Raw genomic sequence first — 19,975 nt, forward strand, 5'->3', positions numbered from 1 at the left:
TTTACAATATTGCCACATGCACCCATTGCCCTCAGTTTGTGTTCGACTCCCTCTCGTGTCTATACGATTGCGAACTCGCGATAAAGTGAGTGAATTATTATATAGACTGTAACAACTCCGGGATCTAGGACTTGGGAATTCGGCACGCTGGATTAAGGTACAGTGGAATATGGGCTTTGGGTCCTCGCTTTGCCGTAGTATGAAATGTGTCAACTTCGCCTGATCCTTATCTTCTCCTAGAATATTCTAGGACTGCTCATAGATCAAGTGTGTCTGCATATGTATTGGTGCATTTGCGTTTCGGGCGATACTGTCCTGGACCATCAGCTGGCCCTCTTAGTCGGCCTTGTCCTTTTTATTTGCAGCTGTGTAGACTCACTGACCTTGGCCTGCACTTGAAACATTGTGAGATGTGTTGGGAGGATTAGAATTTGGCTTTCAGATGTAACGCAGACACGCGGTCAAGTGTGAGTTGCCAGCCTCTGAGACTCTCGACTCTTCCATCCTTGCAACTACATGGAGGCCTTCCTTGTACGAGTTCACCTGACGCTAAAGGCAAGCTCATCACTATTGCTACGCGACATCACGCACTGACTGGCACATCAAGCAGGCTAAGGAGCGGTTCTGCAACACGCCTTTGACCAGTTTTTCGCGTCATTTATATCCAAAATGCCCTCATGAGGGTGATCTTCCCACTCGCATGGAATAGATTGCACACAACACCCGAGAGGCGTGCTCATCCACAACTCGTCTTACTAAGTCTGTGTGTGGCAGGCCAATAATGGATGGAAACCGCTGCCTTCAAAAGTGCCGTTTTGACTCTTTGCCCTTGCATGATGGGAAGCCGAAGCGACGAAAGGATGATCCTGATACTGTGAGAGAAGGTAGAGAATCTAGATATACGAGACAATATAGATATCAATACACGCACAGCATGCAGGCAATATTCAGAGGGTAAACAGCCTGACTTTGCGGTAGAGGCGACCGAACATATCCTAACGGTGCATCACAGCGTACGAGTGGGTGGCAAGAGTGTGGAGGAGTCAATGAGGTCCATTTGCGACAGATTGGAGTCTGCACTGATCACATCACGATAGCTTCTTTCCGCTTGTGTCGGGTCAGCCTGGATCGCAATTACTCGATGACGAATCACCACAAGCAGTCACAACAAGAGCTAGTATAGACCGCGCCTTGAGAGACTAGACATCCTCCCAGCAGACCTTGCAGCAGAACTTGTTGACCCAACAGCAGCTCGGCGTGAAATCTTTGTAGACTGGCGCATGGCTTGGCCGGATCGTCGATCTTCAAAACGTCCAGCAACACCATCTTGGCTCCCACAGGATGCTGGTCTGTCAGATTGACGTTCGATTTCCGGTCCGGCCGCAGCATCGTCCATCTGGTGACTTGGCAGTACCAGCGACGGTACTTACGAGTCTGACTCCAAGGCTGGGCAAGTCAGGCTTTCGACCTGCGTTTGCCACCCCCCGGCCGGATGACCTCAAGACGAGAACGAAAAGAGGGAGGGAAGGTCTGATGAAGAGAATATTACTGCGTTGATCCGATGAGAACTAACTAGGAGGCCTACGTAGATGATGATTCGCTTGATGATGCGCAATCTGACGATAACCTTTGTTCCAACAATTGGAGGACGAGGATTTCGCAGCCAAGGTGATGCCGTCGCCGACGATGTCACACGCATGTAGAAGCAACAGCGTGTATCGCAGGCTCGTAATGCCTGCAGCGTTGCGAATGACCGACCGGATGCCCCTCCCAGACGTGAGGTATCAAGAGCCCATATGTGGAAAATATCCAATCGCATCCGAAGTCAACCTCGTACCTTTCTAGGCAAGCCTTGATGGCTGGTAATGCGTTGGTACTCCTCAAAAGACTTTCGACCCATTGGGGCGACAGGTCCGGATTCAGATATTTCGTTGCATCGTATCCTACATCATAGGTGTACGGGTGTCGCGTTGATTTGAGCATGGACTCGGCCAAAACTTCTCTGAATATCCCCTCGATAAGACTTGCCTCGGCCGGCATTTGACCTTTTCGAATGAGGTCCAGGACCCAGCCAAATCGGCTTTGCAACCTTTCAACGTCTTTGATCTCCCAAGAGTTGTCGAGGCCCCCAATAAATATGGACTGCCAAAATTCGTTATCGGTGAGATCGAGAAAGTCTGACTCCGTAGATTCATCGAAAGTCCTTTGATGAAAGTCTCGCATTATGCAGACAAGGACCCGGAGTGACGATACGCGTAAGTTGCCCATAACGAGTGGTGGAAGCAGCATCTTCTTCCTGAGAATTAAAGGGTCTGTTGTGCCCATAGCTGGCGTATCCTGCTGTTTCCCAATTGATTCGCAGCCATACCACGAAAGCATCAAGGCCTGGTATTTTGGCAAGTCAGGCGGCCAATCATGGTCATTCTCTGAACCAGCCTCTTGAATTTCCGTCATGACTTCCAGCTCCATGTCTGAAGCATGGCCATCAAGGTCAGACGAGTCGAAATCTAGATACTCTGGTACAACCGCGGTGATGTTGCGGTTGTTCGAAGTGTGGCACGGCGCTTCCGGGTCCTGCAACGGATCATACATCCAAGATGGAAGTGACTCAACGCTATGCGCAGGGCCATCATGAACTGCAGTGCGCCAAAGCCTAAGTATCTCCAGGGGCCCACCGAGTGGAATTCGGCCAAATGGTACACCCTCTGCGTAGAGTTGGGCTCGAGTCTGGTACCAGATCCAGTTGAGGGACGACCATGACCACGAAGAAACAGCGGCACTGTTGTGCCATTGTCCGACACGCCTCTGTAAGTGGTACATGATGATTGTCTGTGTCCGCTTCCACAAGTAGGGATTTCGCGACTTCAATGTGAGAGGAGAAAGACGCATTATTGGAGGTACACCAGCTGAAGAAAGAAGATGTGTTAGCGCGATCTTTCATCGAGAAGGATCGCTTCTAGATCCGCGAACTCACAGGTGATCTTCTCCCAGACTTCTTTGTGCAGAATGTATGGCAAATTCCGATCCACTAGCCCTTGAAACCTTACAGTTGTCGGCGTATCGAATCCTTCGTCGCTTAGAAATCGCGTAATACGATGGTACGAGTATACCTGCGTCTATTCAAATTTCGGGATGTGGTAAAAAACATCGTTCCCGTCCTTTGGCTCGACAACAAGGTTCTTACTCTGTAGAAACTCTTTCAGTTCTACAAGTTGGCTCCAGTGTCGTTGCCACATGCTGGCAGTGAAGGTTATCAGCCCCGACGTTTGATCCTGACTCAGTTGTTGGTACAATGACTGTACTTGTTTCCTGCTCTTCGAAATTCCTTGCTGGTCCAAAATCTTAACCACCAAATCGCCATAAAGCTGACGCTGATGTCTGGCGAATACATCGATGAACGTAAGAACTCGGGCAGAACAGACATATCGGGAGCGAGTTTCAGAACTGCCGTAGATCTGGTAGATTGAGATGATCGGTGCCTCCAAGAGCCCGTTCTATGGTGACGTCGAAGAGGGCGAGCGCTAGGCATTGCCGCACGCCCAGCTATCTTTTAGTTCCCATAGGCGCCATAGCTCTAGCTCTGGAGTCTCATCATCTAGAAGCTGGCGTTAGTACTGCCCGATTTTCGCTTGATTGCAGCTGGTGATAGCGTGTATACCTCTGGACGGTGGATCTTCATAGTGCATCTTCACAGTGCATCTCTTCTAAAAAAAACTGTACGCGTGGCAGCTACATACCTTACCTTACATAGATGAAGCAAAATCGCAGCGTAGAAAACAGGATAGCCTTCATATTACGACATGTCAACAGCTTTCTGGAATAATTAGGCTGAAATGTCTCTGGGGGCCAGAGCACAGAGAGCATCTCGGTGTCGCCCTTGAGTTTAGGATATTGTGCCAGGTGCCATATGTTCCACGGTCTAGCCGCAAGGGACGCGAGAAAGCTCCGTGACAGCTTGGACCGTCGGACTAGAGTATTGATTCTCGTTGCCTAGCTAAGTAGCGATGCATGGTGATAATTTTGGATGGTTTTGGTGAGGTGTCACTTGCTTACGCCCAAACACGGGCCTGGCCAGGTATGCTTCCGAAAAAGAGGCAAACAGATGCAGACGCACACAGATCGGCCGCAGCGTCATCAAGCATGCGAACACGGCACGGGCTGCATAGCTGCATACATTCAATAGTTACATGCACCGAGCCCAACAACTCGTGTGTGTGTGGTTGAATCATTGCAGGAAAAAAATGCGTGACATGACACACGCGCGCATCCGAAACTTGGCCGCTGATCATGCTTGCTCGCCAGTGAAACGGAGCAAGTGCCCGGTACATGTGGCCGCGCGCGTTGCCAGCGGTGTGGCCAGGTACCCACTACCCCTCGGCGGGGGAACTGCCAATGGGCGGATCGCATTGGTCGGTGCTGAAAGCTCGATAACAATTTGAGTGACAACGGACGGAGGGGCAACTCTCGACAGACTCACAACCTCTCCCTCCTGTTACCGCTTCCGCCTCAACGCTTCCTCGCCCATCGCTTTGCCGCCGCCTCGTCTTCCGCAGTCCGCCACACACGCTTCGTTGCTCTCTCACATACCTTCACCATGTCGTGGCAAGGTCAGTCGCCCTCCCATCCCCTCCGCCTCCGCCTCCATCCCGGCGTCCCCTCTCGGCAGCCGCTCGCTGTCTGAATAGCCCCCCACCTCCTCCTCGCACGAATACAGTCCAGACAGCTAACCTATGGCTCTTCTGCCCTACAGCATACGTTGACACTAGGTAAACCCGCGAGCCCTTTTCGACCAGACCGATACGGCCGATATCTTTCTCACAAGTGCGGGATGCTGATGCTCTGACAGCCTCATCGCTACCGGCCATGTCGACCAGGCCGCCCTCATCAGCGCTGCCGGCGACAGCGTCTGGGCCACCTCCCCCGGCCTCACGGTACCGACTGCCCCTCTCAACCGGCTTATCTGCCGTACAGCACCTGCACCAGAGCTAACTTGTTGTGCCCAATATAGCTCCAGCCCGCCGAGATGAAGGTGGTGGCCTCCATCGTCTCGGGCGATGCCGCAGCCAAGGACAAGGCCTTTGCCGATGGCCTCTACATCGGTGGTGAGCGATACGTCATGGCCAGGGCCGAGGACCGAAGCATCTACGCCCGAAAGGGTCGCGAGGGTGTCGCCATCGCCAAGACCACCCAGGCCATCGTCGTCGCCCACCACGGTGAGGCCCAGGTTGCTGGCAGCACCACCCAGACCGTCGAGGCCCTCGCCGACTACCTCATCGGTGTCGGTTACTAGGCTCAGAACCCGGATTGTGGGATGCGGCAGGAAGAACCCCAAGGAATAAACTGGGATAGCTATGGATGTGCACTGGGGAAATAACGGTCAGAGTCAGCCTACGATTAGCGAACTGAGCATATTGAGAGGAGGCCTTGTTTTTTTTCTTTAGAGCACCCGGGCGGTCAGCTTGAGCCTCGTCGAGGCGAGGAGGAAATCATCTGTTTGGCCATGAATTGTCCAAAAGAGTCTCTGTTTCTACACGATTCTGCATATAGGCAATCCAAATGCCCCCCAGATGTGTCCGTCCGAGCGCCGTCTCGTGAAACACTCTCGACTCCCACCCATATTAGCTACAGCACGACTGGCCGTGTCCTCTGCTGCCCCGTCCCTGCTGCCCCGTCCCAGCTCCCGGCTCCCAGCTCTGCCCGGTATGACAGCTTCGGGTGATGTACACTGATCATGCGCCCCATTCATTCCACCGGTCCGAGGGAAATTGATTCAGATAACGCCAATCCCCGGATTCCAAGCCAATCTATTCCTCCCTGAACTCCACACCATATCAAGACAAGGCGGTACTCCGGATAGTCCATACAAATAACGAGCTCGAGTCCCCATGTCGACCAAGCTTGGCCCAATCAAGGGGTCCCAACGTTATGATTCTCATTGAACTTTGTCTGTCATTTAGACGGGGAGTTCGTTGTTTCGGCGTCCCATGCCTAGCCTGTCCACGACGATGCCAATGTAGGGTCCCACGACTGGTAAGCCCCGCGCGAAGCCTGCGATGGTGCCCAGGAAGTCCCCAAATAGTACCACTATTCCGTACGCTTCTATAATGAAGCCGACAAAGGTCCATTTCATGAGTATGAGCACCAAGCCGAGGAAGAAGGCGCCCGTGCCTTTAGCCTTCTGTTTGCGCGCGAAGAAGAGCAGTGTCTTCTGCGGTCCGATGATAATGGTCAAGCCGATGAGGAAAAGGATCTACAGTTACATATACGTCAGTTCGGGTTCATTCGATCGAGGTTCGTCGAGGGCAAGGGTATCTCGTACATTTCCCATGGCAAGCCTACGTAAACCACCGTCGTTAGCAAATGAAGCACGGGGGGATTGGGGGAGAACAAGTGTTCCCGACATACATGGCCCGATCAAAAAACAGCATGACGCCTCCGATGAGGAAGAAGCCTCCTACACGAGTCCATGTCGTCAGTCGCCATCCCGCCCATGCGCCGAAGCTTCGGAACTCGCGCGTACCTACCGCCAGAGCAGAAGACAACCCCAATCTCTATAGACAAACAATCGTTAGCTTTCGAAGTCTTTATCGGTTTGTTCATGGCAACCAAGCGCAGATAGGCATCACGGCTGTGCGGGCACCGCGGAGGCAACACCGTGGTCACGAGGGATGGACGCGCAAATGGACGACGTACTTTGGGTATCAGACAGCCACATGGACATATTGGCGACGGGTGTTCGAAAACGAGGGGATCGGGACTATCGAGAGGCCAGCGGCGCCTTGGGTATCAGGATTGCGAGTGATAAAGTCGAGCTCGAGCTGGCGATTGATCAGGTTCAACGTTTCGAGATTTCGGTCGAGGTCGAGGTTACACGTGGTTGCAGGCGCAAGGAGGGAACTGGCACATCGATTGTTCGTTCCAGGGGCTTACCTCTGGTGCCTCCGGGCCGCGTTACGAATACGTTGCGCTGTGCTGTGCTGTGCTGTACTGTGCTTTGCTGGGGCGGCGCCAGTGGCTACGGGCGGGGCGCGGTACTGATAGCGGTTGACAGGCGCTGCGGGAGAGGCCAAAGGCTCGTGTTGGACGTCCCCTGGAGCTCGGCGCGTGACCATTGGCTGTCGGGGCCACAGTGGGTATCTGCGCCATGTAATGAAATTTTACGCAGCCGTGGGTTTTGAGAGCATCTGTCTCCTTCATCCTTCATCGCTCTCTCACAATCCTTCGGATTAGGGAGCGCACCACAGGATGTGGAAGCTCACGCCTCTAGCTGATGTGGCATTCATGATGTGAATTGGTTTTTGGACAATCATTACGTCCATCTTTATCGGTACAGTATTGCAAACACCTGACGGGGCATCGGAATTCCTCCTGAGCCCTCATGCTATCCGCGAGCCATGGGCGATTGACCCGGCTCTTTCTCAAATCACAGCTCAATATCCCCTTTCAACCAAACCAAGACAGATAGAGATGGCCTCTATTCATCCTATCTGCACCTGCCGCGACGGCCAAGGCGTTCTTCGCCTTGGCCACTGAGATCGTCTACTCCATACGTTCTCGGTAGTCTGTCGACCTAGGCAGAGAACAAAACCCACTGGATCACGATTAAGCCGGAGCGTCAATTGCCATCCCTTTGCCGAGAGGCTCAGGGTGCATAGTTGAGGTTTGACTTTGTTGGTCGGACAGTCACTTCTCGTACACCTGCAACATGTGATGAATGCTCTGAATCCTCGTAGGACGTCGTTGTATGGCCTCCATCTCCCACCTCCGTCTTGCTCTCGACCATCCGTAGCAATCCATATTAGGAATAGTTGTCCGGTTGATGTTCACTTGAGGACCGTGTGGGCGCCACGAGCCTCGAGGTATTGCTCGGCTGCACCCTGAGGAAGCGTTCTGATGAGGCCAAACACCTCCTTGTTGTGGTATCTCAGCCGGGTCTTGGGGTCGACGTACGGCGCTGGCAGTCCCGTGATGTCGCAGTAGTGCTTGGAGTGTGCCATCGAGGGCGCTGACTCGATGTTGGTGTACGTCGCATTCGGGGCCGACACAATTCCTCCGGTAGGCTTCAGTGTCTTCTCCAGGACCAGTTTTGACAGACTCCGCGAGGCCTGCGCAAGGTTGGGGGCCTGGCTGCCGCTTTCTGTCGCAGGCGTCGTGGTGCCGCTCGTCGACAATCCATCGTCGGCTCCCGGAGTCACGTTTCCGCTGACGTCCATGGGCGTGCCCATTGCAGAGGCCTCTCGTCGGGAAGCGTCACCAACAATGGCCTTGAGGTTCTTGTTTCGGCGCTGGTTCGGCTTCCAGGTTGAGCTGCGGAAGGTCTTGTGGATTGAGTGGATGTCAAGCTTCTCGATGAGCTCCAGATGCGCAATCTGCGCCTCGGTAGGGGCGGCCATGGTTTCGGGGGGAGAATTCGTAGGCGGTGCCTTGGCAATGTTTCGGAGATCGTTGTGTCGAAGATAGCGCTGTAGTTCCGGGAGAAGAGCAATTCGTCGGCGGTGCCCTGGAGTTGAGCGGCTGGGAGCTGGCCCAGCTTGGAACGGACCTGGGTTCTGCCGCGCTTCACCGCACGTGTCAGTCGCTGCTTGCGCACTGGGCGTCACTGGTCATTGGTACACAGGCCCACCGAGTCGTAAACACTGGACTGCCCCTCCACTGTCGCGCACGAACTCACACCTAGTGATCAACCACGTTCATCATCTTGCGAACCAATTTGAAGATGGTAAAATCCTCCGAAGCAGACGGCGCAGTTTGGACGTCAATAAATAAATCATCCGCTGACAATGCGCGCAGGAGAGTCCACACGAGCACCAGCAGAACCTCCTGCTGTCCCGCATCATCACCAACGTGGTATGGAGATCGCTTCACTCTGAGCCAGTGGACGGCAAATAGCTGATAAAATACAGGAAAAACTCAACGAGGCCGTCGTTGTTATGAACAAGAGCCTTCAAGTTCGTCTTCACTGTCATTCCATTTCTCGTTCTGATATGCTGACTCGGCACTGCGTAGGATATAAACATCCAAAACATGAACGTGGAACTGGTAGCGCAGATGTTCAAGAACTACCAGTCCAATGTTCTGTTCCATCTTGAAGGTAACGAGTATTCTTTATTAGGTTGCATAATCTGTTGCTAACGAGTTCTCGCAGCGACGGATAACTTGAAGCCTCCGAACTGAGACAATACTCAATCAGTAGGAACTGATGCTCGACGTGTAGCTGTTGGAAGTAAATGAATACCCATGAAATGACGAACCTTGTCTATGTTGACATCTTTCAACTCCCTGTGTGATTTAAATTTCCCGGTGCTCTGAAACTGAATATATCACTCTCTTTTTTCCCTTTGCACTTATAGAAAACCGTGACCTTGGGTCGTTAACCTGACCGCTGCCGCGGTGGACTGGCGCATAATGCACTGGCGGTGGATCCACTAAGAGCGCATGTCACGTCCCATCATCAGCCTCGCAGCCTCGCATTCATCTTGCTCGCCACGACCAAGCTCCAAAAACCCTCCAGTCCCCCCCAATTGGCGACCGGAAGCCAGGCCGCTCCCGGCATTGAATTTCCACCTTTCCCTTCTGGCCTCATAATGCTTCCACGCCCTCCTTCTTCCTAATCCTCCTAATCCTCCTGCATCTGCGATACCACCATGGCGCCCTCCGCCATCGACGAGCCCGCCATCGCGGCGCCCGTGGCCAAGACCTACTCGCCCGCAAAGATCTTCCCCGTCAAGGAGAATCGCTTCCAGGACTACATCGAGCCCCAGAGCGACGGCCGCAAGCGGGCGCTGGAGCAGCCGGGCAGCGCGGCGGCCATCGTCATCGACTATGGTGAGCACATGATACTCGCCAGGGAGCTGCGACATCCGTTGGCTAACCTCACTCCCAGGTTCTTCTTCCGTCAGGGCCGGATGGTCTTTCGAGAAGAAGCCCAGGTTCAGCATCCCCCCGATCATGGCGAAATATCGCGACCGAAAGATCGGCAAGACTTTCTCCTTCGCCGGCTCCGACTGCTACGCCGACACGACAGCTCGAGGTCACATTCGAAACGCCTTCGAGGCAGGTACCGGAATCGTCAGCAACTGGGACGTGACGGAGCATGTCCTGGATTATATTTTCCTCAAGCTGGGAATGAACGAAACTGATCGCGGCATTGACGTTCCCATCGTCATGACCGAGGCGGTGGCCAACCTCCCCTACTCGCGGAAGTGTACGTATAAGCTCTCCCCTGGGCGCTCTCCATGCTGACCCGATGCATCGCAGCTATGACGGAGATTGTTTTCGAGTGCTATGGCGCTCCTTCTCTGGCCTACGGCATCGACTCCCTCTTCTCATATAGGCACAACAAGGGCAAGACTGGTCTCGTCGTCTCATCCTCATACACCTCGACCCACGTAATTCCAGTCTACAACTCCAAGGCGATGCTTGGTCAGGCGATCAGACTGAACTGGGGCGGCTACCACAATGCCGAGTACCTTCTCAAGCTGATCCGCCTAAAATACCCTGCATTCACTGGCAAGATGAACGTGTCCCAGGCGGAGCATATGCTCAAGGATCACGGCTACGTTTCCAAGGACTACGACGAAGAGATTCGAGACTACCTTGATTGGACCGGGCTAGAGGACCGTGACATTGTCATCCAGTACCCGTTCACCGAGGAAGTGATTGTTCAGAAGAGCGAGGAGGAGCTGGCCCGAGTAGCTGAGCGCAAGAAGGAGAGTGGACGACGATTACAGGAGCAGGCGGCCAAGATGCGTCTCGAAAAGCTCATTAAGAAGGAGCAGGACCTGGAGTATTACAAGGATGTCCAACGGCGCATCACGGACCAGACCAAGAAGGAGACTCGCCGCATCCTCGACAGCGCTGACGTTAAGGATGAAAACCAGCTGGAGAAGATCGTCAAGGACCTGGAGAAGACCATCAAGAAGGCACGAACCAAGGATGTCGGCGGCGACCCGGAGGAAGAGCAGGAACAGCCTAACTTCGATCTCGTCGAGGTCCCCGACGACCAGCTCGACGAGGCCCAGCTCAAGCAGAAACGCCAGCAGCGGCTCATGAAGGCCAACCACGAGGCCCGCGCCCGCGCAAAGGCCGAGAAGGAGGCCGAAAAGGCCCGCCTCGCCGAGGAGGTGCGCCTCGACAACGAGCGCCGCGACAACGACCTCGAGGGCTGGCTCGACGAGAAGCGGCAGCGACGCGCCAAGACGCTCCAGAAGATGAAGGAGCGCGACCGCCTCAAGCAGGACCTCGGCAACCGCAAGTCGCTCGCCTCGCAGATCCGCATGAAGAGCATCGCCAACCTGGCCTCGGACACGCCGACCAAGAAGCGCCGGCGCGGCGGCGACGACGACGACTTTGGCGCCAACGACGACGACTGGGGCGTATATCGCCAGATCGCCGTCGGCGACAACAGCGACGACGAACAGGAGGAGGAGGACCTCATGTCCAGCCTCAAGACGCTCGAGCAGGACCTGCTCAAGTATGATCCGGACTTTGAGTACGAGAACACCCATGAGGCCCAGTCCGACTGGTCCAAGTCGCTGCTCCACGCCTTCGCTCGCGGGCCGCGCCCCTTCGACCCGGCGTCGCAGGCCGAGCTGAACCAGATCCACCTGAACATCGAGCGCATCCGCGCCCCGGAGGTGGTCTTCCGCCCGTCCATCGCCGGCGTCGACCAGGCCGGCATCGTCGAGATCGCCGGCGACATCCTCACGCAGCGCCTGGCCGGCATGCCGACCCGCGACGACTTCCTGCGCGACGTCTTCCTCACCGGCGGCAACACCCTCTTCAGCAACTTCGACGACCGCGTCCGCGACGGCCTGCGCTCTCTGCTCCCCGCCGACTCGCCACTCGCTGTGCGCCGTGCCGAGGATGCTCTGCTAGATGCCTGGAAGGGCGCTGCCGGCTGGGCTGGATCGGCTGGCTGGAAGACATCCAAGATTTCGAGGGAGGAGTACCAAGAAAAGGGACCGGAGTATATCAAGGCACGTTCCAGCGTTTTCCCAACCTAATCACGCCAAGGTTTTATCGACGGCTTCGCTAACCCCCTTTCTAGGAACATGATATGGGCAATTCGTACGCGTAGACTGTGCAGTGTTGTTGGGGGCACCAGGGAGTCAAAAGCGGGCAGGTTCATGTACGGGTAGATATGGTTGTTTTGCTATTCAGGTCTGCGTTAATGAAGGTTCTTTGGTGCTTCTTTGGTGCTTCTCTGGTTTCTACATCCCATGCGAAAAAGACAGCTACAAAATGCATCCTAGTCTGTGTCGACATGCTGACGTCTCTCACTTACGAGGATATCGCATAATAATTCCACCTCCTTCATCAACATATCATCTCTCCCAAGGTGCGTTGCCCAACGCCCGCAAGCTAGTCTGCCAGCCAACCAGCTAAGTGAGTCCCATTTCCAGGTCCGTGACGACGGCCAAGTCGCAACAGCGCCGACGCGCCAATAATATAGGCTTCAAGGGAAAGGAATTTGGTAGCAAAGGACGTGAAAGAGCCCTTCGCCCATAGTAAGCAAAGTCCCGGAACGCCTCAGTAATCCGACTATCTTGTTTAACGTAACCAACACGCATCCTCAACGCCGGTATAAATCGAAAGCTAAAGGATCAGCGAGACCATCGGCGTCCTAAACCGCTGATGCCGCTGTATGGGCCTCATCTGGTTGCTGTAGCTGTCTGTTGATCTCATCTGCCGTTCGCGTGTCCTCACTCACGTCGTCGGGCTTGAATTGAGGGCTAGGGTACTGTTGTCGGTCAACCACCATTTGCTCTTGGGCGGCCAAGCCCGCGACTGCCTGGGCAACGGCCTCGAGCGGTCCGGCAGGATTACTCGGGGCCGGCTCAGGAACGTTTGTAGGAGGTCCAGGTGTGGTTGGCGGAGGTTGAGACAGGTTGACGTTCGGGGGCGGTGGTGGGAATTCACCCTGAACATCCAGCAGACGAGATTGTAGGTGGATTACATATTCACGGAGCGCATAGTTTTCCGACTGCATGGATTTGAAGGACTGCTCCATGTCGAGGTACTCGCGTACCTGCTGCTCCAATTTCTTGATGTATCCTTCTTTGCGCTGGCGGAAAGCTCTCTACAGTGACAGCAATTAGCCTCCTGGATTCTCTACCAAACTTCCTGGGCTTGATAACAAAGGGTGACATGGACTTACTTGGGCAGCTCGGTTCTGCGCGGCGCGCTTTGACTGGGACAGCTCGCGCTTAGCTTTCCTCCCATCATTGGAGCCATCATCGGGCAGCATGGACAAAGTTGGCGCAGGAGCTATAGATGCAGCCGAGGGGCCGGCAGAAGCTCCAGGGCTATGCCCCGAAGGAGGAGCGATGGGCATCATGTTGGCGGTGGGTACTTGGTTGGGTCGGGCGCGAAGATCGGGGTGGATGTGAGCTTCGGCCTCGGACTTAGTAGTGAGAGCGCGAGCGACGTCTTGAGAAGCAGCAATCAAAGGGTCGTATCCATTCGCTGGCCGCGCTGGGGCCGGCTGAAGGGTCGCGTTCCTCGGGTCGCGCGTGGGAGGGGTCGACGAGGACGAGGAGGTGACGTCGTGGTTCTTGAGGAGTTCAAGCTGTGCGCGCAGATGCTGCTCTGCTGATATAGTTCATGTCAGTGGGAGACTGGGCAGAGCAATTGCGACAATGATTAAGCCGGATGAGATGTCGGCGCAACCGGCAAGGATCGTCAGGGCAGTGCGAAGGTAAGGAAAGGGTGAAGCGGTCCGAACATGGACATGCGCCGAGGTGCGCGACAGGGATGATGTAAAGACGAGGATGGAGGGGGACCGGCGCGAGCGTTGCGACGAAGCGACGAAGCGACGAGGTTTGGGTGAGCGAAGAGGAGATGGGGAGCTGGAGATGGGGAGCTGGAGTCGGATCGCCGGAAAGGTGGTGAGGGGGGATTCCGGCAGCAAGCTGGCGACCAAGATGAAGACAAGGGAAGGATTAATTGACTGACCTTGAGTGCTGGCGCCGTTGGCGGACGAGGTCTGCATGCTTGAGCTTTGGGAGAGGAGGGTCTGACTCAGCATTCAAATAGAGCGGCGGGCGAGCGAGGATTATTACTACGGGGCAGGCGAGCGAGGCGCTGACGTGAACAAGAACGGGAGGGCTGGTGAATCGTGATACGTTCGATGGGAGGGATTATGTAACCCGCCGAGGTGATCAGGTCGGAAAATGGCGTGGCTGGGCCGGAGGGTAAACTGGGCGGGCTTTGCTCCTCCGCTTTTTGCTTGGCGTATGGCGGGTGGGCTTAGACGCGGAGGCTCGGGCTCTCGGAACCGTGCTCACTCGCTCGCGCTTTTCTTGGAGATTGTGCCTTGGTGACAGGTTCGTCCACGAGCGCCGGGTTGCGGCAAAGCAGGCAGCCGAATCGTCACTGTCTTGCTTGCCGGGTCTTCTGTGCCTCTGTCTCAGCCTGGTTCGTCCGACACCTTGGGCTCCAGCCTCGCGGACCAGGAGGGACAGCTCTCTGCGACGCCGCGTAACGGGGTCTCAATTGCTTTGACCTCGCGGGAGAGAAGCCGGACGCGACTCGGTTGATTCCACACGCGCGAGACGAAACGAGCCAGCAGACTGCGGCAACCGTAGCAGCGAAGGGTGCTTTCGCAATCGCTAGATGAGGGGGGTGGTGTCGGTGCAGCAAGGAAGGAAAATGGGTTTGTCAGCAGGATGCGCGAGAGTAAACAAAGACCCCCGCGAGGCCTGCGCCCCGAAAGTGCTTCGAGTGGGGCGCAGGAGCTTGGACCACTTGCCGCCAACTGCACGATCCGCTGGCTCAACACGCACCAGCGCCGCGATGCCAGACTGCACTCCGTCATACCTTCCATTCTTCCGTGCAGCTCTTCAGTGATACTCGTGACATTGGATCATCAAGTTCGGCATCTTGGCATTGACGCAGAGATAGCCAAATGCATACTCGGGTATATCGGCATGACAAAATTCCCCGAACATAATAAATATCACTTCACTTGTGCTCGATTTATGCCAGACTCCATCCGTCAACCTGCACCCCTCTCTCCCAATTCTTCGAGGTGGGGACTGCTTGGGACGACCAACACTCCCACCAGCCCAACCCAGCTAGATACATTCCACCACCACCACCACCACACAGGATCTTCCGCGATTGGAATCGCCCAACACGCCTACCGAGCATGGAGGCATCTTGTTGCGATGTTCGGACCGTTTACGATCCACCTCCCGGCCAGCCACAACGGATGACAAACAACATGGGTGTCGTTATCCTCTCGGCCTTCTCTCGGAATAAGCCAACAGTTCACCCTCAATGAGTCTCATGCAGCGGCCAGCCAAGTTTGTCCAGAAACCGTGCCTGCCGGGCAGCAAAATCACATTTCCTCTTCTCTCCCCGAGTCTATTATTGAAAGATTTTGCTTCGCTTCCCCCGCCCCAATGCTAGCAACCCCGTCAAGGTCAGCCGGTTCATCCTCTGTATTTTACCCGGAGTCACCCAATGATGACCTGGACCCCTCCCGAGCATTCCGGGGACCTCCACGACATGCCGAACTAGGCAACTACGGGAATCCAAACGAACTAATTGGATTTCGGCGCAGGTTCCATGCGGCTCTCATGCTTTACCGTTGACTATACTACTGTTGAGGTTCTTGTCTCCTATTCGCCCATCAGCAAAGCTCTCTGGCCTCCTCGATACACGCCCGGGTATCAAAAGTATCCTCTCTCATCGCAATCGATCTAACTTTAAAACTATCCACCAAAGCCCCCATGTAGATCCAGATTGTCAAGCACAGTCCTCTCGATGGCCAGCAAGAGCGTCATACCCATCCTTAGAATGGCGGTGTGTATGGCCATATTGGCCCGTCTTTGTTCTTATGGAAAGTCATGTATGCATTGCCGATAAAGCAAAGCGCAGCTATAGCGCCAACTTTTCCCAATCACTTGCGCCGTGACAGCTCAGCAGCTCCCGCTCGCTTGATGGAGAGTGGACTCGCTTCCCGTTCATGACTTGATAGTCATCGAGGTCTTCGCTTGACTAAGCGCCATGCAGCTTCAACGAATTGTAATGCACGCTCCTCAACTGCATCCTGGTCGTCACACACTCCTTAAATTCGGCACATGATGATGGGCGTGCCCTTTCAATTCCTAGTTGCCAGAAATTTCGCGATAACAAAGTCTCGGTCATCACCGTGTGAGCCCTTGACATGAGGTGCTCACCACAGTGGCGAGTAGGCAAGTAGCCTTCTAGCCCAACAGTTTCCTGATTCGAAACAGCCAGCCACATATCGCTGCTACATCTAAGCCAGAAAGCCACAATATGGCATTGTTTATGACCTTCTTTCCAAATATTTTTGGCGCAGATGAAGACCCAGGATAAAAAACTCGTTCTTTTTAAAGCACTTAATCCAGACTTGCGTTTCAACGTATAAAAATGCAGTCCAGATATAATACTGCGACACAAGAAGAAGTTCGAGCTTGAGGTTGATCTTAAAGTAAACGAACAGAGCACAAAGGTCGTTGACAAAAATCGCCACATATTCGACACAACCTGGGAAGATAATATTAGCTTGTTACCTAGTCAGATGCCTCCACGCTTTGTGTGTTGAGTTCGTGGTGTCATATCATAACCCGTACCAGTCAGCAGCTTTATCATGCCGTCTAGATGTTTTTGATGGATACTATCTTATTTCGTAGAATTTATTATTTCAACCCTCAAGAATCATCAGATGAATTTCATCGTTTTGTAAATGTTACAGTTGCCAGTAAGCGATGACTGTTGAAAGCTACTTCACCATGCACAGCAACCCCACCAACCGAAAAGTATTTCCCATCCCTCCATCCCTCACCACTCACAATCCTCCATCCACCACCCACAGCCAACGTCCTCGCAGCCTCATCAACGCCAACGCCACCCTCCTCCCGCTCCGCAATGCTCCTCCTGCGGCCATTATCCCGCATCCCCTCCCTCTTCCGGCCCTTCTCATCCTCTGCCTCCACCATGGCTGCCCAGCCGCGATTCTCCGCCGGCACCGACGCCGCGAGCCTCATGCCAGCGCTGACGCCCCTGTTGGTCTCCGAGGGTGGCCGGTGGGCGCTCACCAACGAAGGCGCCGCGCTAGAGCGCAGGTTCCGGTTTAAGACGTTCGCAAAGACTTGGGTTTGTTCCGTCCCTTTAGTGCTCTTGGTTCTACATTTGGGTCCCGCAGCTTTGATCAAAATGAGGTTGTGTATCTAGCATGATTACAGGCGGAACTGATGAGATATACACAGGACTTCATGACCGGTGTCTCTTTACAGTGCAAGATCAAGAACCATCATCCTGAATGGTCCAACGTACTCCTCCCTCATTCATATCGCTTATAATTCCTCAATCTAAGAACCCCAGGTCTACAACACGACATTCATCCGCTGGACAACCCACAACCCAGCCGGCCTCTCTGAGAAGGACGTCGTCATGGCCGCCGCGTGTGACACGCTGGCCGCCGAGCTGGGCGAGTTAGCCCCAGAGCCCGAGGCCGATCAGAGCTGCAGTATCAAGGGTCTGGCTGATCAGGCCGCCATTGCGGCAGGGGATTGTTGCACGCCCAAGAAGAAGTGAGGGGTGAGGGTAACAACGGCTGTAGGAGTACCAAAAAAAAGTAACCCAGCTGTTTTTGCCTATGAGGATCCGGTTGTAAGATATTTATCGTCAAAGTATATCCGGTCGAATATCCGTATGTTCATCTTGTCACTTAAATTGGCACTTGATGGTTGCTTTAATCAAAACGGTGTTATTTTCCTAGGTCAACGAACGACGCTGAGTATTAAGTACGTATGTCTAGAGCCTCTCCCGGGCTTATGCGGTTTTTTGTATATACAAGCGTAAAAAGTCGTTCTCGATCAACATCCCCAACGCCGTGCGAATGCTCGTACCGCCGCTCGGGCAACGGACTGGTTATGTGCCACATTCAGTCTTGATTCAATCATGAACTGAATATTTTCTCCTTCATTCCTTTCGCCTCTAGAGCAGCCTTGATTCACCGCAATCAAGATGTGCTGCCCATTGAAGTCGCTACAGTCGCTTATTGCTGCTTCTGAGCCTTGAGCAGAGCAAGCTTCTTCTCACGGCGGCGCTTGTTAGCCTCAGCACCGGCCTCAGTGTCCAGGCAGTAGTCCCACCAGCGGAAGCTGGAAGCGTAGTTGCCAATAAACTTCTCGTGGTGCAGGTCGTGGTGCTCGGCGCCAGCCCAAACGGGGAGGAAGTGGCGCAGACTCCAGGGGAAGTCGTAGCCGCTGTGGGCGTCGATGGCCTGGAAGAGGCGGAGCGTGATCCAGACGTACATAGTGAAGAGGTGGAGCTCGCCAGTGAAGGCCATGAGGAGGATGGGAGCGCCGACGACACCGATACCGAGGAGAGCAGTCTCAATGGGCGAGGCGTACTCAGCAGCAAGACCAAAGGGAGCGGCGTAGGTATGGTGCATCTTGTGGATGGCCTTGTAGAGGGGACCGTAGTGCAGGGCGCGGTGGAACCAGTAGTGCCAAGCATCCTCCATAATGAAGCAGATGGTGATTTGGACAGCCATCTTCCACACGGGAGGGAAGGGAACTCCGTAGTCCATGCCGAACCAGGTGGCGATAGGATGGAAGAACCAGATCTGAGGAAGCTCGGCGGTGAAGTGGCTGACGAGGACGATGACGGCGCAATCCCACTGCTCCTTGATGGTGGGGATCTTCTGGGCCTGGATCTTGTAGCGGTTGAAGAAGGGGATCCAATCCATGAGCATGTAGGGGATGCAGCGACCAAAGTAGACGAGTTCGTGGAGAACAAAGCTCATGAGGCCGGTGGCGAGGGTGTCGTTTTGCATGTAAATGTACCAAGCCTAGAGATGGCGTGTTAGTCTGATTGTGTCAAGTCGGGAATATGGATCGCAGTGGACGTACGGCCCAGAGCTTCTCGAGGAAGTTGAGTTGGATATTGTACTTGGAGACCTCCTCGAGGACGGAGAGGTAGTCGCTAGTCTGATTCGACATGCTGATGGTCGAGTTGCTGCGAGAGAAATCAGTGTTAGGAGTGCTGCGACGATTTCGAGGGAGAGGATTGACGCGCGCAGAGGGTCGCATCAGGGGCAAACTCACAGAATGTCCATGTTTGCGGTCGACTCCGATGGAGATTTCGCAACTAGTACTGTGTAAAAGGGAAATAGGAGACGGAGGTCTTTGAAGGAAAGACCAGCAAACACCGAGCGTTCAACGATTCCAAGTCGTCGAAGAGGGCGGCTCTTGAAGAGGTCGGCGATGGCGGTGATGGGAAGGAAAACGGGTAGTGGCTGTTGGGGAGGTTTTATCATTTCCTCGACAGCCCGCCGCGCGCCAGATCCAATTGGGGCGGCGGCTTGGCGGGCACACCCACACGCCCACTTGTGTATGCCAATTTGGCCAGTCACAGGGCAGCCGCACCCAAGGAATGGGAAGGAGGAGGGGACCACAGGGGTCCTTCCACCGTCGCCGGGACGGAACCTACCACCCACGATACGCAGCCCCTGGCACCATGGGTCCGTGCAGGCCGGCAAGAAATCTCAGGGCAAATGGCAAATGGGCATATGGTTCCAGAGATGAGCCCACTCCAAATTGTTCTTTCCGGCTTCCGGACGCAGGCGCAGGGCATTCATGGGGATCGTACGGGCTGCTCCAGGGCCATCAACGGGCGACGGCGCTGTAAACGCCCCCTCGAGTGCCGTCACCGCCCTGAGAGGTACGGGGGTCTAACGGGAATTTTGTTCAGGGGACCGACCACATGGGCCACTCAGTGGCCCCAGTGATAACCATCATCAACATCACTTTCCGGCCCCGACTTGGGAGATGAGGCAGAGGCGGCAATTGACGGCGGTCAAGGACGATGATTTACGAACTGGCCTGGGATACGGCCTTCGCCAGCTGTTACCAGGCATCAGTTCTTTTTTCCAGAGGGATTGAAGTTGCGCGACCAATTCAGCACAAAAAACAGCACTTCCAAGCGCCCTCGGCAT

At 54.7% G+C, this 19,975-nt stretch overlaps 8 protein-coding genes across 8 annotated transcripts; 3 read left to right on the plus strand and 5 right to left on the minus strand.

The window, feature by feature from the left end:
* Positions 1-1,549: 1,549 nt before the first annotated feature.
* On the minus strand, positions 1,550-3,210 carry BGZ61DRAFT_440746 (uncharacterized protein). Its single transcript, XM_046244519.1, has 2 exons — positions 2,975-3,210; positions 1,550-2,906 (listed from the first exon to the last, which is right to left on the minus strand). The coding sequence occupies exon 2, from the start codon at positions 2,887-2,889 to the stop codon at positions 1,690-1,692; it is 1,200 nt and encodes a 399-aa protein (XP_046110497.1). The 5' UTR covers positions 2,890-2,906; positions 2,975-3,210; the 3' UTR covers positions 1,550-1,689.
* A 1,039-nt stretch (positions 3,211-4,249) lies between these two features.
* Positions 4,250-5,566, plus strand: BGZ61DRAFT_440748 (profilin). Its single transcript, XM_046244520.1, has 4 exons — positions 4,250-4,607; positions 4,751-4,766; positions 4,847-4,931; positions 5,009-5,566. Exons 1-4 carry the CDS (start codon positions 4,595-4,597, stop codon positions 5,288-5,290), a joined length of 396 nt encoding a protein of 131 aa, XP_046110498.1. The 5' UTR covers positions 4,250-4,594; the 3' UTR covers positions 5,291-5,566.
* Positions 5,567-6,989, minus strand: BGZ61DRAFT_440751 (Got1/Sft2-like family-domain-containing protein). The gene is made up of 5 exons (XM_046244521.1): positions 6,694-6,989; positions 6,525-6,551; positions 6,406-6,454; positions 6,320-6,335; positions 5,567-6,250 (listed from the first exon to the last, which is right to left on the minus strand). Exons 1-5 carry the CDS (start codon positions 6,719-6,721, stop codon positions 5,954-5,956), a joined length of 417 nt encoding a protein of 138 aa, XP_046110499.1. The 5' UTR covers positions 6,722-6,989; the 3' UTR covers positions 5,567-5,953.
* An 834-nt stretch (positions 6,990-7,823) lies between these two features.
* On the minus strand, positions 7,824-8,834 carry BGZ61DRAFT_472113 (YL1 nuclear protein C-terminal domain-containing protein; the record flags this gene model as incomplete). Its single annotated transcript, XM_046248293.1, has 2 exons — positions 7,824-8,599; positions 8,780-8,834. The coding sequence occupies 2 exons, from the start codon at positions 8,832-8,834 to the stop codon at positions 7,824-7,826; spliced, it is 831 nt and encodes a 276-aa protein (XP_046110500.1).
* An 810-nt stretch (positions 8,835-9,644) lies between these two features.
* Positions 9,645-12,079, plus strand: BGZ61DRAFT_489614 (uncharacterized protein; the record flags this gene model as incomplete). Its single annotated transcript, XM_046250230.1, has 4 exons — positions 9,645-9,825; positions 9,884-10,204; positions 10,258-11,978; positions 12,050-12,079. The coding sequence occupies 4 exons, from the start codon at positions 9,645-9,647 to the stop codon at positions 12,077-12,079; spliced, it is 2,253 nt and encodes a 750-aa protein (XP_046110501.1).
* A 546-nt stretch (positions 12,080-12,625) lies between these two features.
* On the minus strand, positions 12,626-13,993 carry BGZ61DRAFT_472115 (uncharacterized protein; the record flags this gene model as incomplete). The annotated part of the gene is made up of 3 exons (XM_046248294.1): positions 12,626-13,081; positions 13,160-13,590; positions 13,957-13,993. 3 exons carry the CDS (start codon positions 13,991-13,993, stop codon positions 12,626-12,628), a joined length of 924 nt encoding a protein of 307 aa, XP_046110502.1.
* Positions 13,994-16,777: 2,784 nt separating this feature from the next.
* BGZ61DRAFT_440761 (pterin 4 alpha carbinolamine dehydratase-domain-containing protein) lies at positions 16,778-17,737 on the plus strand. The gene is made up of 3 exons (XM_046244522.1): positions 16,778-17,127; positions 17,241-17,303; positions 17,356-17,737. The coding sequence occupies exons 1-3, from the start codon at positions 16,900-16,902 to the stop codon at positions 17,566-17,568; spliced, it is 504 nt and encodes a 167-aa protein (XP_046110503.1). The 5' UTR covers positions 16,778-16,899; the 3' UTR covers positions 17,569-17,737.
* On the minus strand, positions 17,738-19,246 carry BGZ61DRAFT_440765 (fatty acid hydroxylase superfamily-domain-containing protein). The gene is made up of 3 exons (XM_046244523.1): positions 19,086-19,246; positions 18,891-18,996; positions 17,738-18,829 (listed from the first exon to the last, which is right to left on the minus strand). The coding sequence occupies exons 1-3, from the start codon at positions 19,094-19,096 to the stop codon at positions 18,032-18,034; spliced, it is 915 nt and encodes a 304-aa protein (XP_046110504.1). The 5' UTR covers positions 19,097-19,246; the 3' UTR covers positions 17,738-18,031.
* Between the last annotated feature and the right edge of the window lie 729 nt (positions 19,247-19,975).

This window comes from Ilyonectria robusta (assembly GCF_021365365.1).
Source record: "Ilyonectria robusta strain PMI_751 chromosome Unknown BGZ61scaffold_2, whole genome shotgun sequence".
Taxonomy (NCBI): domain Eukaryota; kingdom Fungi; phylum Ascomycota; class Sordariomycetes; order Hypocreales; family Nectriaceae; genus Ilyonectria; species Ilyonectria robusta.

Excerpts from the sequence above, each read along its gene's own strand:
- BGZ61DRAFT_440765 (XM_046244523.1), bottom strand. Across the intron at positions 18,830-18,890 it reads TCCTCGAGAAGCTCTGGGCC|GCTTGGTACATTTACATGCA; the intron begins GTACGTCCACTG and ends CGCCATCTCTAG.
- BGZ61DRAFT_440761 (XM_046244522.1), top strand. The coding sequence starts at position 16,900 with ATGCTCCTCCTGCGGCCATTATCCCGCATCCCCTCCCTCTTCCGGCCC. Across the intron at positions 17,128-17,240 it reads AGACGTTCGCAAAGACTTGG|GACTTCATGACCGGTGTCTC; the intron begins GTTTGTTCCGTC and ends AGATATACACAG. Across the intron at positions 17,304-17,355 it reads ATCATCCTGAATGGTCCAAC|GTCTACAACACGACATTCAT; the intron begins GTACTCCTCCCT and ends TAAGAACCCCAG.
- BGZ61DRAFT_440751 (XM_046244521.1), bottom strand. The coding sequence starts at position 6,721 with ATGTCCATGTGGCTGTCTGATACCCAAA. Across the intron at positions 6,552-6,693 it reads GTGGCTGTCTGATACCCAAA|AGATTGGGGTTGTCTTCTGC; the intron begins GTACGTCGTCCA and ends GTTTGTCTATAG. Across the intron at positions 6,455-6,524 it reads GGTTGTCTTCTGCTCTGGCG|GAGGCTTCTTCCTCATCGGA; the intron begins GTAGGTACGCGC and ends GGACTCGTGTAG.
- BGZ61DRAFT_440748 (XM_046244520.1), top strand. Across the intron at positions 4,932-5,008 it reads CCACCTCCCCCGGCCTCACG|CTCCAGCCCGCCGAGATGAA; the intron begins GTACCGACTGCC and ends TGCCCAATATAG.
- BGZ61DRAFT_440746 (XM_046244519.1), bottom strand. The coding sequence starts at position 2,889 with ATGCGTCTTTCTCCTCTCACATTGAAGTCGCGAAATCCCTACTTGTGG.